The sequence below is a fragment of the Lepidochelys kempii genome, chromosome 10 (genome assembly GCF_965140265.1).
Source record: "Lepidochelys kempii isolate rLepKem1 chromosome 10, rLepKem1.hap2, whole genome shotgun sequence".
NCBI classification, from domain to species: domain Eukaryota; kingdom Metazoa; phylum Chordata; order Testudines; family Cheloniidae; genus Lepidochelys; species Lepidochelys kempii.
The window spans coordinates 62,387,712-62,401,299 of record NC_133265.1 but is presented as its reverse complement, the minus strand read 5'-3'; the positions used below and the strand labels follow the sequence as shown (position 1 = coordinate 62,401,299).

General features: G+C 39.7%; 1 protein-coding gene across 5 annotated transcripts in view; it reads right to left on the bottom strand.

Annotated features, from left to right (window-relative positions):
- The window catches only part of MYO5A (myosin VA), a 218,803-nt gene that overhangs the window by 4,387 nt on the left and 200,828 nt on the right, over positions 1–13,588 (bottom strand). For all 5 annotated transcript variants that reach the window (XM_073303845.1, XM_073303846.1, XM_073303848.1 and 2 more), the window contains 7 exons: positions 10,940–11,086; positions 10,334–10,488; positions 8,915–9,004; positions 5,486–5,636; positions 4,433–4,715; positions 3,316–3,490; positions 1,845–1,925 (listed from right to left, as the gene is read on the bottom strand). In XM_073303845.1, coding sequence (XP_073159946.1) covers positions 1,845–1,925; positions 3,316–3,490; positions 4,433–4,715; positions 5,486–5,636; positions 8,915–9,004; positions 10,334–10,488; positions 10,940–11,086 — 1,082 coding nt within the window. The remainder of the gene's footprint in view (positions 1–1,844; positions 1,926–3,315; positions 3,491–4,432; positions 4,716–5,485; positions 5,637–8,914; positions 9,005–10,333; positions 10,489–10,939; positions 11,087–13,588) is intronic.

Sequence of the window (13,588 nt, the reverse complement as noted above, 5' to 3'; positions counted from 1 at the left end):
CCTCTGCCTTGGAGCTGCTCCCAGGAGCCTCCTGCTTGCTGTGCAGGGGCGGAAGGAGAAGTGCTAATGTCAGGGTGTCCCCCTCCCACTGCTCCTGCCCCCCATTTCCACAGGGCGGGGGGAAGGGGGGACATAAAACAGGGCTCAGGACCGAGCTTGTAGATCTACTTAAAAAGGCAGTGTCCTTAGAGTGGGATCAGCGTACTTAAAGGGACAATGCACGTCACACACACACACACACATACACCGTGTTTGTCTCACCCCCCCTCCCCCCATGTGTGTCTCTGTCTCTCTCTGCCATGCTGTGTCTCCTACCTCCATTTGTGCTATCTTGTAGAGTGTGAGGCTACATTAACAACAACGCGTTAACCCTTGAGGGCTCAGCCGAGTGTTAGTTCATCGTTTAGCAGTAAGGCATTCCCTGGGAAATAGCCCACCCTCTGACTCCTCCACCTCAACCAAGCTTCACAATCATCATTGCTGTGTACAGTATTAAATTGTTTGTTTAAAACTTATACTGTGTATACGTGTGTATATATATATAAAATATAGTCTTTTGTCTGGTGAAAAAAATTTCCCTGGAATCTAACCCCTGCTATTTACATAATTCTTATGGGGAAATTGGATTCGCTTAACATCATTTTGCTTAAAGTAGCATTTTTCAGGAACATAACTACAACGTTAAGTGAGGAGTTATTGTATCTTGTCAATCTCCCTTATCAATCTTATTGTTCCCCTAATAGATACCAGATAATTTTAAAAATTAATTAACTAGCCAGTATTCCTCTGAATTTTCAAAAAATGTTTAATTCTCATCATATTTTTCAAATTAGAAGAGCTGAATTGAGAACTTCTGATATGTATGGCTCAGTTTTCAAAGTAGTCTCAAATTGACCTCTTGTGTAAAAAAAATTTGAATGAATGGGTTTGGTGTGTACAAATTTCCTCACTTGCATTTACAAATGTTAATGCTTGAAAAGTGAGTATAGTGGAGTGTGCACAAATAAAGATACAGAGATAGAAAAATTATGTCATCTTCTGAAAATCAGGTACCTAGAATTCATTTTAAAAATAAATAGTGATAGAAAGTTTATAAAGTCTACATTAGTTTAAATCTGCAAATCGTAGCAGAAATTGTGACAGTCTACAATAAACATACCGTATATACTCGTTCATTAGCCCGTTTGTTTATAAGCCGACCCCCCAAGATGGATAAGTAAAAATAGTAAAAACTGTATGACACTTTCATAAACTGACCCTATATTTCAGGGGTTGGCAAACTTTGGCTCCCGGCCTGTCAGGGTAAGCCGCTGGCGGGTTGGGACCTTTTGTTTACCTGGAGCGTTCACAGGCATGGAGCCCCTCAGTTCCCACTTCCTGCAGCTCCCATTGGCTGGGAACGGCGAACCGCGGCCACAGGGAACTGAGGGGCTCCATGCCTGCAGAAACTCCAGGTAAACAAAATGACAATGTATTAGATATTCAATTCAATGATTTCATAGAGTTTAAAATCATCAAATTTTGGTGTAGACCTGTTTATAAGCCAACCCCCGTTCTTTGATGCGTCACTTTTTTACCAAAAATATTCGGCTTATGAATAAGTATATATGGTAAATGTCTTGGTATCACATCTGTATTACAGAAGAAGAAAAGAAAATGTAGTTGACAAGCCTGCTTTACTTTGAATATTGCACTGTACTTTATGACAACACTTATTTTGGCTCACTGATGTGTTCCTAAAAAGAAAAGGAGTACTTGTGGCACCTTAGAGACTAACCAATTTATTTGAGCATGAGCTCCTGTAGAACTAACTCAACAATATGTGGGGCAAAAAACAGACTTACCTGTATCGTACGTATAAATGATATTGAGACCCTTTCTTCAAACTCATTAACTGGAGTATACAAATTCAAAACTTTTACAATCTGTGAAGAAAAACAACAGTTCTTGGTTTCAGTCTATTGTTGAATTAAATATATATGCATCCTATTCTTAATGTTTAAAAATATCTTTCTAAATTAGTTGTCTACAAGTGCTGGTTACAGTTTTTTTCAAATCAATGCATTTGAAATTTTCTTACTCATTTAAGAAATTACTATATGCTATAAGAAATTAAGGCACATATTTAAAATAAACAAGCCTTTTATATTTTTTTATGTGAAAATACATAGCTGTACAATATTATTAAACAGCTGATCCTGGCACACTGGCAACTCCTACTTCTTCCATGACAGCTACACGAAATTGATCAGCTAATACCAGCACAGGAGGAGATCAGAGGTTGACGACTGTTTTTAAAATGTAAAGGTTAGTGCTCGCTCACTCTCTCCATCCTTCATATATCACTTGTCTTCTTAGATTGTGTGTCCTTTGGGACAGGCACTATTGCCGGACACATGTGTGGGCAGTGCCTACCACACTGTGAAAATTACCAGAAGACAATCAATCAGCAGCAATAATATCTTACATCCACTGAAGTCAGTGGAAGTGTTGCTACTTCCTTTACCTGAATTTGGTCCTACATTTCAGACCCTATCCTGTTCCCATCAAAGGCTGTAGTAAAATTTCCACTGATTTTAAATGGAACAAGTTAGAGCCCTAAATGTAGGACGAAGACCCCAATCCAAGAAAAAGACAGACATCAGTAAGGGGAACATCAAATGTTACAGAATAACTTTCTTTAGCTTAAGTAAAAATCTCTGTACTTTTTTCATGATTCTATTTTTTTAAATAAAATTTGAAACTTCTGAAATTGGAACTTTTTCTTAAAGTGCAAAAGCAACAGGTACGTCTACATTTCTGATGCAGGGATTGGGATTGGGCTGGAATGTAGTAGTATGGTACACAGGCATCTCTTATTCTTGGAGTCAAAGGCCTAGCCTACACGGATTTTGTACAGATATAACTATTTCAGTCACCTGTAGTGTTTTTTCAATTGAACTAACTATTCTGGTACAACCCTGAGTACGGATTACACTGGTATAAAGGACCTTTATGCCAGTATAGCTTATTCCCCTTAGCTATACTAGTATATCGCACTCCCCCCCCCCCCACATAACTGCATCCACATTGGTGGGATCGTGCCATCTTAACTATACTGGTATCGTTAAAGCAGTACAACCTGGAACCTATTTTGTGCACAGACCTTGGGAGAGGACCCACTATCCCATTCGACCTCTGTTTTCATTATGCTTATTTACAACAACATGATCAGAAATACCCAATCTCTGAGATGGAAGCACATGCAGGCCTAGAAAAAACACAGTTTAGAGGTGCGCATAAATGTAACAGCTGTCAGGATAAGGGGTGGATTACCTGAGCAGTAGTTAGAGCATTGCACATTGAACAAATGGCTTCTGCATCTTCATCCGTCTTCTTTTTCACCTGTAACAACTGTGCGGCCTGAATTAGAGGTTCCAGTGTTTCTTTAGCCCCACTATTCATCAAATTTTTGTCACGTAGCCATTCTTCAAGCTGACTCACATTGTACCTGTTAAAAGAGGAAACCCCCCAAGAATGTTTTCACTCCTACTGTTCAAGTCTGACCAAATATCAAGAGCTTTAGATTTTCTGTTTAATTAATGCCCATATTTTGTTTTTGTGGGTACTTCCCTCACACAGTACCTAGTTATAATTTCCGTAAAGTTTATTTCCATAGCAGCTCCCTTCAATTGATTTTCCTGAGAATTATTTAATAACCCTATGCTGTGCCATTAGAAGCCTTCACACCCTGAGTTCCAAAGAATATTTGAAAATAATGGCCAAACACTCTCTATCTACCGCTTCTCCTCCTTGTTTGGCTCTGTTTGGATGTACAGCCTAACTCTGTTCCCCTTATTCACCTCAATGGGACTACTCTGTGCAGTTAAGACAAGCAGGATTTCACCCTTGTATATTAGGCTGAGATTTTCAAAGCTTCTTAGGAGATGAATATGATAACACTATACAAACAGAATATACTGGGCAACAGACACCAAAAAATGAATAAAATGTGTCCCATACTGGGAAAAAGAGGAACGACAATAGATCTGAACACATCATGTGTCCACTGAGCCACAAACTGACAAGGTTAAGCAATGAGGAACATTTGCTACACCTCCCCATACTCTGCAGTAGCAGGTGTTGACCATCTGGGCTGAGCCTTACTTGCAGATAAAAGGGAATTAATTTTGTTTCCCCCCAACTTCATCCTACAGAAGCTTTGTTTGTGGAACCAAGATTTACCCCTAAATTACATGATGACTTCCTGGTGAAATATTAAGTGCAAGAAACCCTCAAAACCAGCATAAAGGAGTCCGGCACACTTCTCTCTTAGATGGAATGCTGAAATACAACTATTATTCAAAACAATTATCTGAGCATAACAAATCCATTCTTACAGCCAACAGTACATTTAAGAGGCGAGTGAAAATACTATGGAGCGCTCTCTCACCGTATCTGCATCCCTTTGCTCCAGGAGCACATGTCCTTGCGCAAGAGGAGGTTATTCAGGGTTACTGCCCCAGTGATGTAGAACGTTTGCTTGACAACTTGCTTGATCAACTCCGGATCCATACCATGCTGACACATTACAGAGTGGAATGTGTTCAGCTGTCGAATGATAGAGTCCAGCGTGTAGGTCCCTTCATCCGCAATACTGGACGTTCTCTTTCGCAGCCCTGGTGGCTTTACCCCTGAGACGCCTTGAATAGTTTCATGCTCCAGCATTCCTGAAACTGCATTTGATTGACAACATTATTACTATAGCTGAAAAATGCCCAAATATATACACATTTTTACAAAACAATAGTAATTAATATTTATATACAAGTAGTAGACTGAGCTTTCTATTGGCCACCATTCTATACCATTCCAGATCTTTTCTAATTGCCCCCACTAATTTCTGCAGAATCGAAGTTAAGTTTCCATTACAATTTTAAAAAGAGCCTAGTCTGTAGGGTTGTAAAGAAAGCCTGAATGTGGCTCAATATAGTACTTTTTTCCTGAGTCTTCAATTAGATAAGCAATAGCTTCAGTGGAGCTAAGAGCTGCTCCATTCATCTAAATGATGAGTTGACTCTGCAGCCAAGTGAAAATTTAAATATCAATATTGTCTTAAGGGGAGATACATGAATTTAATGGGCTTTGCTTAGAGATCTAGAATAAATCATTTTCATTTAAAAAAATGTGAATTTAAATATCAACATTGTTAACTACTTCACTGCTGACAATATTATTACTTTATTACAAGCATTTATATGGTACATCCAGCTATTCTGTCATAGTGTGGGGGGGAGTAGCAACAGAGTTATGCTTTCATTCTCTCTCCCTGATCTCTGCTTATACTAGTCATTTATAAACAGAATACTAGTAGGGTGCTTTAATATAAATATACCATTTAAGGGAAAATACAAGACATCATATACTACCACATTCTCATTGAGTAGGGAGAAATTTATTTTGATTAATATAGCTGGAAAGTTAGAAGAATTTAATTTTGCCTTACCAATCATTGGCTGCAGAATATTCTCTAACACTCTGACGAGCTGCTGGTAGATCTGAATAGCCAAGTCACTCAATACCTGTCTGTATTCAGCCAAGTCAAAATTGGTGAGGCAGTGTTCATTCTGACGAGGCGTGTTGTGCTTCATAAATCCCTGAATTCACAAGACAATGGAAGCAAATGCTTCAGTGTACAAAATAGCATGTATATTTTTTTCTTACTGTAGGCGAGTAATACTCCTTTGAAAATCCATTCCCATTCTCCCGCTTACATCCCCAAAACATTTCATTTAAAAGTTGGTTCTATTGCAGCTAACACTTGGATTTGCATTTTGGATATGGATCAAATGACTTCTATCATAGGTTGAGCTTGCCTTTATTATATTCACTGCTTTGCATTATATTCAGCATTAATGCAAGGAACCTACAGGCCTGTATCTTGTCAGATATTAGCTTCAGCAAGTTAGCATAAGGCTTGAGGCCTATGAACTTTGAACAGATAAACTTTAAACAGAAAAATGACCCAACGGAAACTCCAAGTATCAGGGAGCTAAAAATAGAGTGTTTAAGGGGAATTTCTGACCACAGGAACATGACTCGACCATATATATGAATTGACGTACATAACAGGTACATAAGCTACATCTACAAATAACTAACCACAAGAGGGCCATGGTAACGAATTGACATATATGATAATAAACTGAGATCATTGATATGTTAACCTATAGGAAAAGGATACTCCAACATTAGTAAGGTAAGGAAATACAAATAAGGAAAAGGGGAAAAACCCTTGCATCACTCTTAGCCCTGGTCTATACTGGGGGAGGGCAAAGTCAACCTAAGATACGCAACTTCAGCTACATGAATAGCATAGCTGAAGTCGGCATATCTTAGGTTAACTTACCTGACCATGAGGACGGCGGCGAGTTGACTGCTGCTGCTCCCCCGTCGACTCCGCTTCCACCTCTCGCGAGCTGGAGTTCCGGAGTTGACGGGGAGCGCATTCAGGGATCAATTTATCACATCTAGACGAGATGCGATAAATCGATCCCCAATAGATCGATCACTATCCGCCGATCCGGTGGGTAGTGAAGACCTGCCCTTAGGGGCAGTAGAAGGAGATGTAGTCCTTGGGAGGTGCCAGAATAATGGCTAGTGGTGATGAGGGGAAAGGTGATGTTGATGAGGAACATGAAGGCTAACAGTTCAGGCTGTTCTACAAGGGATGGTGTGAGTATATGGATGTGCAGATGTGCATTCTGTAGTATCTCTTTCTACCTTACTGAGTTGGGGTGTTTGTGACTGTGTAAATGTATTGATAAACTATTTGTAAATATATTGAAGACTTCCTGCAGTGAGTGTTGCAACTGTGGACATTGGGGTTTCCAACTATATAATAATTTGAATAATACTGGGCCTGGTCTTGGGACAAGAAACTATCAACCCTCGAAGTGATAACTCAGGATTCGTAAGTAATCAATATAATTAATACATAATCTGTAGATCAGGCTACACTGCCTTGAAACTTCAAGAATCTGAAGCATTTACTGAAGTTACAAATAAACCACTACTTTGCCCCCGTTATTTCTAGCTGCACAAATAGTCTTTCTAGGCCTTTAAAGAATTGTATGAATAGAAAGGCGCATTTAAAGACCTCCCTCTAAGGCTACATCCACACTGCACACCTCTTGCAGTACTGTGCAGGATAGCTACACACTGCAATGAAAAGCAGGCTGCATCCACACCACAGCGTGTCAGTGAAAGGCTCTGGCATGAGGGAAGCAGCAGGGAGCTTCCAGAGCCCTGCCCTGCTGCTTCCCCGCACTGGAGCAGTGCCCCACTGCCATAGTCTTTTTACTGTGGCGGGGAAAGGCTCTGGCAGTAGGAGACTACACTGCTAAAAACAGAGCAGTGTAGACAGGAGAGGCACTGCTTGGGCATGTAGGGTACATATCCAGAGGCTTCAGGAATGTCTTTGCTTGCCTCAGCAGTGCCTCACTGTCTACACTGCTATTTAGACCCATTCTCAGGGGGAGTGTAACATATGTACTCTACATCAGTGCTTCTCAAGCTATCTGATGTGGGGGACTGGCAATTTTTGTTTTCAATGAGCGCGCAGACCGGCAGCCAATGGCTCGCGGACTGGCACCGGTCCGCAGACTACCACTTTGAGTAGCACTGATCTACATATAGTGTGTACCTTAAATGTCTTTTTTTAATATTCAGATAACTATAATTTTGCCACCATCACAAAACCTTTCATCTTGAAGGATTACAGAGTACATTAGAAAATTAAACTGATATAAACACTACACTGAGGCATCACTTCATGCAGCATTGAAATATAGCCACTTCTGGAGTGAGATGTGAATAGGGTTTACAAGCTTAGAGCAAGGCAGCACAATTATTCCTTTTCTTTTCTACACAGAGATACAGGCCAGATTCTCTCTCAGGGTCAATCTCCAATCAGTGCAGGAGAGTGGGTGGGTGGAAAGTGTCGGAGCTTCTCATTTTTTGGGCTGGTCTGTGCCCTGCTGTGTGTTTGTAAAGCCCCAGAGTTGCACCAATGTACACCACTGGTGCATAGTCATATACCAGTGGAGGCTCAGCATAGCTGAGTAGAGCTCCTTCCCACATCCTGCGTGGCAGTGGGCAGCATCTGGTGCAGGAGACACTTCTGCCAGCTTTGCGGCAGGTGAGAGATCCCACCCTCCAATTTTATCTTGGGGAATTCTCCGTTGGATGGTTATGGAGAGAATCCCTCCTATAATATCTAATTAAATTTGCAGGAATGAATCAGATGGATAACTATGTTCTACCTTACTTGAAATGTGTTCAGGACACCATGGCTAATGGGCTAACATCCTTATTTTTACAAATAATGCCATGCATCTTTAACTACCAAAATTAGCTGAAACCTTAATTTTGTATATAATCTGAAAGATGGCACTTCCAGCATGATGCCCTCTAGCACCATGCTGGGACACTGGTTCACTATGGACTTGCAATGCCATCTACTAACTTACCACCACCTATTCCAAAGCCCTTTGGTGTTTCTTAGAGATACTGCCTAACTTTGAGATCTGATGGGAACACAGATTGATACCACTGGTATGATGACACTATGCAAGCCTATCTGGTCTGTAAGCCCCTTACTATACCAGTCTTCTATCTTTCTTGGTCGAAGATCATCAATTATTTTGAACAGTCAAATGCTGTGAAAACATTGTGAACTTGCTTGACACTATCAAATGTGCCTCATTTGTGAGCCATGCCATATCTGAACCCACCTTTGAAGTTGAACGGTTAGTGCACATTAACTGTTGCACCTATTTTCATTTTGCATTTTAACAAAACACTAAATTTAAGGGAAAGGTCTAATATGAATCATATGATAAAAATAAAAAAACAGAACAGGAGTGGCACTTGCCTCTTCTCCACTATACTGTTTCAAACAGTGCAAAAATCGGCAGGTGTTAGATAGCCAGAAGGAGACAGTTTCAACGTCGTCACCTCTTTTCTGAAGACAAAAACAAAGACATTTGAGTTTGGATTCATAAGAAAAATTGAAAAAGAAAATGTTAAAAACTAAAATAGAACAAAAAATTATACACTATACATTGTAAAATAATTAAAAATAATAAAACACTATACACGCATTTTCTTCTGGTAGTTGTATAGACTTACCAGTATAGTAATGTTGATGTTTGACAGCTTTTTGTACACTGCCATAACATTATTTGAAAGGCAAGTGTTTTCTTAAAACGGTGAAATTCATTTTTACCCTCTCGTAGAAGTTTCAAAATATTATTTTTCAAACCAATTTTTTCTTTTCCAATTTTACAGGCATTTCCCCGTCCTGTGAACTGAGCTGAAATCTAGGTGATTGTGTTTGTTACTGCACTTTCTCTTACCAGTACTCACTGTGCTACAGTATGACTGGTTTCAGCAAACTGCAACACTGAGGATAAAGATGTACAGCAGGGGGAGCAAAAACATAACTTAGAATTTGGAGGTCTTTTACTACCACTTTGTAACAATTTTAATAAACCTGACACGTCAACTTAACAAGAAAAAACAAAGCCCCAGGCTTGCTTTGAACCTAGAAACTGGTTCCTGAACAATTAAATCTGAAGCACTTTACGGAACATGCAGTAACTGATATAACTAGACACATTGTTCTCCCAAGACTATTCATATATTGTCTTAAGTACTTTATCTGAATTCCTGCACAACTGGTGTTTACTAAAGCTTTTCCAGAAGGTGTGCATTGCTTAAATGCTTTTCAGTCATGGTAGCTGTTTTGTTTAATGACTGAAAAATGCCCTGATAAAAATTACATAGGGTAATCTATTTAAGGATATTAATGTTCACTGGCCTCAACCTTTCTACCAGCTCACAGAACAGTCCTTAGAATTACACATAACCATTTGGGAATCTCCCAACCAAAACAGCAATGGGAGTATATGGGTTAACAGCGTGGCATTATGAAGAGGATTGGAAGGGTTCTATAAAGAATGAGTTGTGCAAGTGACTATGTGCACAAAATTATACATGCACGGGTGGAGGGCAGGATGAAAGCTCTTTAGGATCAAACAAGGGTTAATATAACTTCTACTGTTCTTTTGAGTCAAACTGTCTCTACTATATTGTGAAACTAATTCTGTATAACTCTAGCTATGATCTGGGGACAGGTAACAACATTTTTGTGATAGGCAGTTACCTGTGGGAATGACTTACTAACCAGTAACTAAGAGCCAAATTGGTGAAAGCCTTTTTTCTATTCTTTAAAACAAAAGCAAAAGTAGATTTCAAGTTGCATTTTCATAAAGGACATGAAACAACTAACCTTCAATACTTTTTTGATGCCATTAATAGTGGAAGTCAGCAATGACCTCACTTTTTGATCATCATTAAGGTAATCAGCATGGCGGACACACATGAATAATATATATGCTGGTAGTCCTGGGATCAGGTTGACTGCTACACCACGTGGTTTCAGATCTGGGAAAAACCAGAAAGACACACACACACAGAACTTTACATCAAATCTAAATTCATCAGATGGTATAATGTGCACTATAGCTGCAGATCCTCAGTTAATCACCATAGTTCTGGCCAATGAATACCAATGGCATTTATTTTACAAATAGTGTTATTTTTCTGACAAAGCTATTGGATCAGAAAAAAAATATTTGCCAGTTAAAATTTTTTATGGAGAATTACAAAAGGCATTGCCAATATTCGATATACTAAGCAAGAAGAAGGATAACATTACAATAAAGATGCATACAGTTGAGTTAGTGCATTGGAGAAGTCTCACCTTCCTCCAAAATATTAGGTAAACTGGACATTGCCAAACCTAAGATACCAAACTACGCAGATCAGTTATCTGATCTGATAAGGCAAATCCCAGGTTCCTATATTGTTTATTGCAAATAAGGAAAATATTTACCTAAAATAAGATTCTTGATCAGTTTTGGCTCATCATCCTTCTTATATTCTAACATTCCCTGGAAGTCCTTTTCTTTCCGTGGAATATTAACTGGACGTATGGGTTCATCAATGATTTGCCCAGGCGAAATGTTTTCCATCTGGCCCACTTTAAGAGGAAGAGAAAAAAAACCTGAGAAAATATTTTCCAATGCAAGCTTTACACGACAGCAGAAATTCCTATGCTCTTACTCAAGAACTCTAACATTTGTCATCAAGGAGTATTCTTATTTGATTTAGCCTAACACCTCCCAGTACAACTCCCATTGTGCTAAGAGACTTAATTCCTGATAAACATATTATAGGAATACATCCTCCCTTTGATGAAAAGTGGAAGTGTGTGAGTAACTCCCATTAATATAAGTTAACCTCCCTGTCAGTGCTCCCAATGTAGTGATGAGAAAAAGGCCTTTCAGACTGTTTTTAGAAATTCAAAGCAATTAATTAGTTTTGATTTGCTGGATTTCACATCAACAAAAGTGTAAGAACCAGAAATAGCACTAGTCACATACTGGATTATACTGCAGTGGTCACCATTATCTGTTCAGCAAAATGTTAGCATTCTTAAAGGTATGTCTTTGTTACACGAAGTGAGAGATGGTGTTTGAAAACTATTTCAGACCAATCCCTTTCTACACTAGTTTGTTTGGTTTCAAGGACAAACAAATTTCATAATCATTTTCACAAATTATGCTTGAACCTAAGCATACCCTGAAGGGCAGTTTGTGAAAATGATGTTGAATGTGGTGTGGCTCTATTTACAGCCGTAACCCAACGGTGTTCAAATTCTGTTTAAAAGCAAACCACTTTTAAACTTTGTTTTGAAATGATTTCATTAGCTTAGAATCAGACTGTTAACCCATGACTAATTTGGTTTGCATGAAATGCATTATTCCCTTCATCAATCCAACCTTCAGTTTGAATCCTAGTGCTCATGAGAAAGAAGGGTTATTTACCTTGCATCTAACTGGAGATTTTTGAGCTGTATAATACCCATCTGTATTCCACTGCGAGCCTGAGATAGAAGATTTTTACTAGCAGGGACATAGGTCCGCGCCTGTGCACTTCCTCTCCTTGGCCTCTTAACTGAGGGTGTAAGGGTCAGTGGAGGCCTCTCCACTTCCTTCTCTACCATGAATCATATATGGAGGATCCAAAGCAGAGGGGAAGGAGGGTGGGTAGTTGAATACAGATAGGGACCACACATCTCAAAGAACTCCAATGACTATATATGGTAAAATAACCTCTCTTTCTTCTCTGAGTGCTGGTCCCTATGCGTATTTCACAGTGGGTGACTGACAAGCAGTATTTATTTAAGGGGAGGGGGCAAGGATTTGTGTGGTATCGATGACTGAAGGACCGCTGAGCCAAAGAAAGCATCAGCTGCAGAAGCTTGCACTGTGGCATAATGTCTCATGAAGCTAGAACCTTCAGCTAGAACCCCATGTTCCCATTTTAAAGATGTCAACAAGGTGAACTTCTTGGAGAGGCTACCGGAGCTGCCTTAGCTCTGCTGTAGCCCCCACACCTTGCAGAGGAGGGATATTTGCTAATTTGTAACCCAGCAGAATGCAGCCTGAAATCCACCTAGAAAGTCTCTGAGAAGAGATCGCTTTTCCCTTCATTCGTTCTGTCAGGGAAAAGAACATCCTAGAAGATTTCCTAAAAGATTTTGTTTTCTATAGGTAGAACTCCAAAGCCCATCGTATAGCCAACAAATGTATGGAAGCTTATCCTCACTGGAGATGTGGCTTCAGGAAGACAACATGGAAGTGGATTGTTTAATTCAGGTGGAACTCAGAGAGTACTTTGGGGGTAAATTTTGGGTGTAAGTTTTAGCAAAACCTTATCCTTATGGAAAATTGTGTATGGTGGGTCAGCCTCTCTAGTTCTCTAACCTTCTAGCCGAAGTGATAGCCAGTAGAAAGTAACCTTCGTAAATAAATAAGTCAGCAAGTATGTCCAAACAGGACTACATTAACAATGAGAGAACAGGACTGCATTAACAATGAGAGAACCAAATTAAGATCCCATGTTGGAGCAGGTCTTGTCACCACTGGGAAGATTCTGACTAGATCTTTTAGAAAACGTACAGTCACTGGATGGGTGAAAATAGAGTGACTGTCAGTTGGAGGGTAACAGGCACTAAAAGCAGCCAAGTGTACCTACAGGGAGCGAAGGGAAAGACCTGAGGATTTCAAGGAAAGCATAGCCCAAAATAGTAGGATGTCTGATTCTTCTGGGGACATCTGGCGATGCAGAGATCAACTGGAAAATCCCTTCCACTTAGATGAGAAGCACTTTCTGGTAGATTCCTTTATGCTGCTGTTAAGGATGGTTTGGATATCTGTTCTAGGTTCAACATTCATCCACATCCCATGCCATGAAGTGGAGGGAGTTCAGATTAGGATGTTGGACCCTGCTGTGTCCTGGATTAAAAGGTTTGGGATGGATAGGATATTGATGGGTGATGAGTGACATCTAAAAGAGTTTGGGAAGCCAAAACTGCCTGAGCCATCTAAGAATGAGAATGACCACTGTTCTGTCCTGCTGGACCTTCCTCAGAACTAGATGTTACAGTGGATTGGGTGAGGAAAGCATTCATGAAATG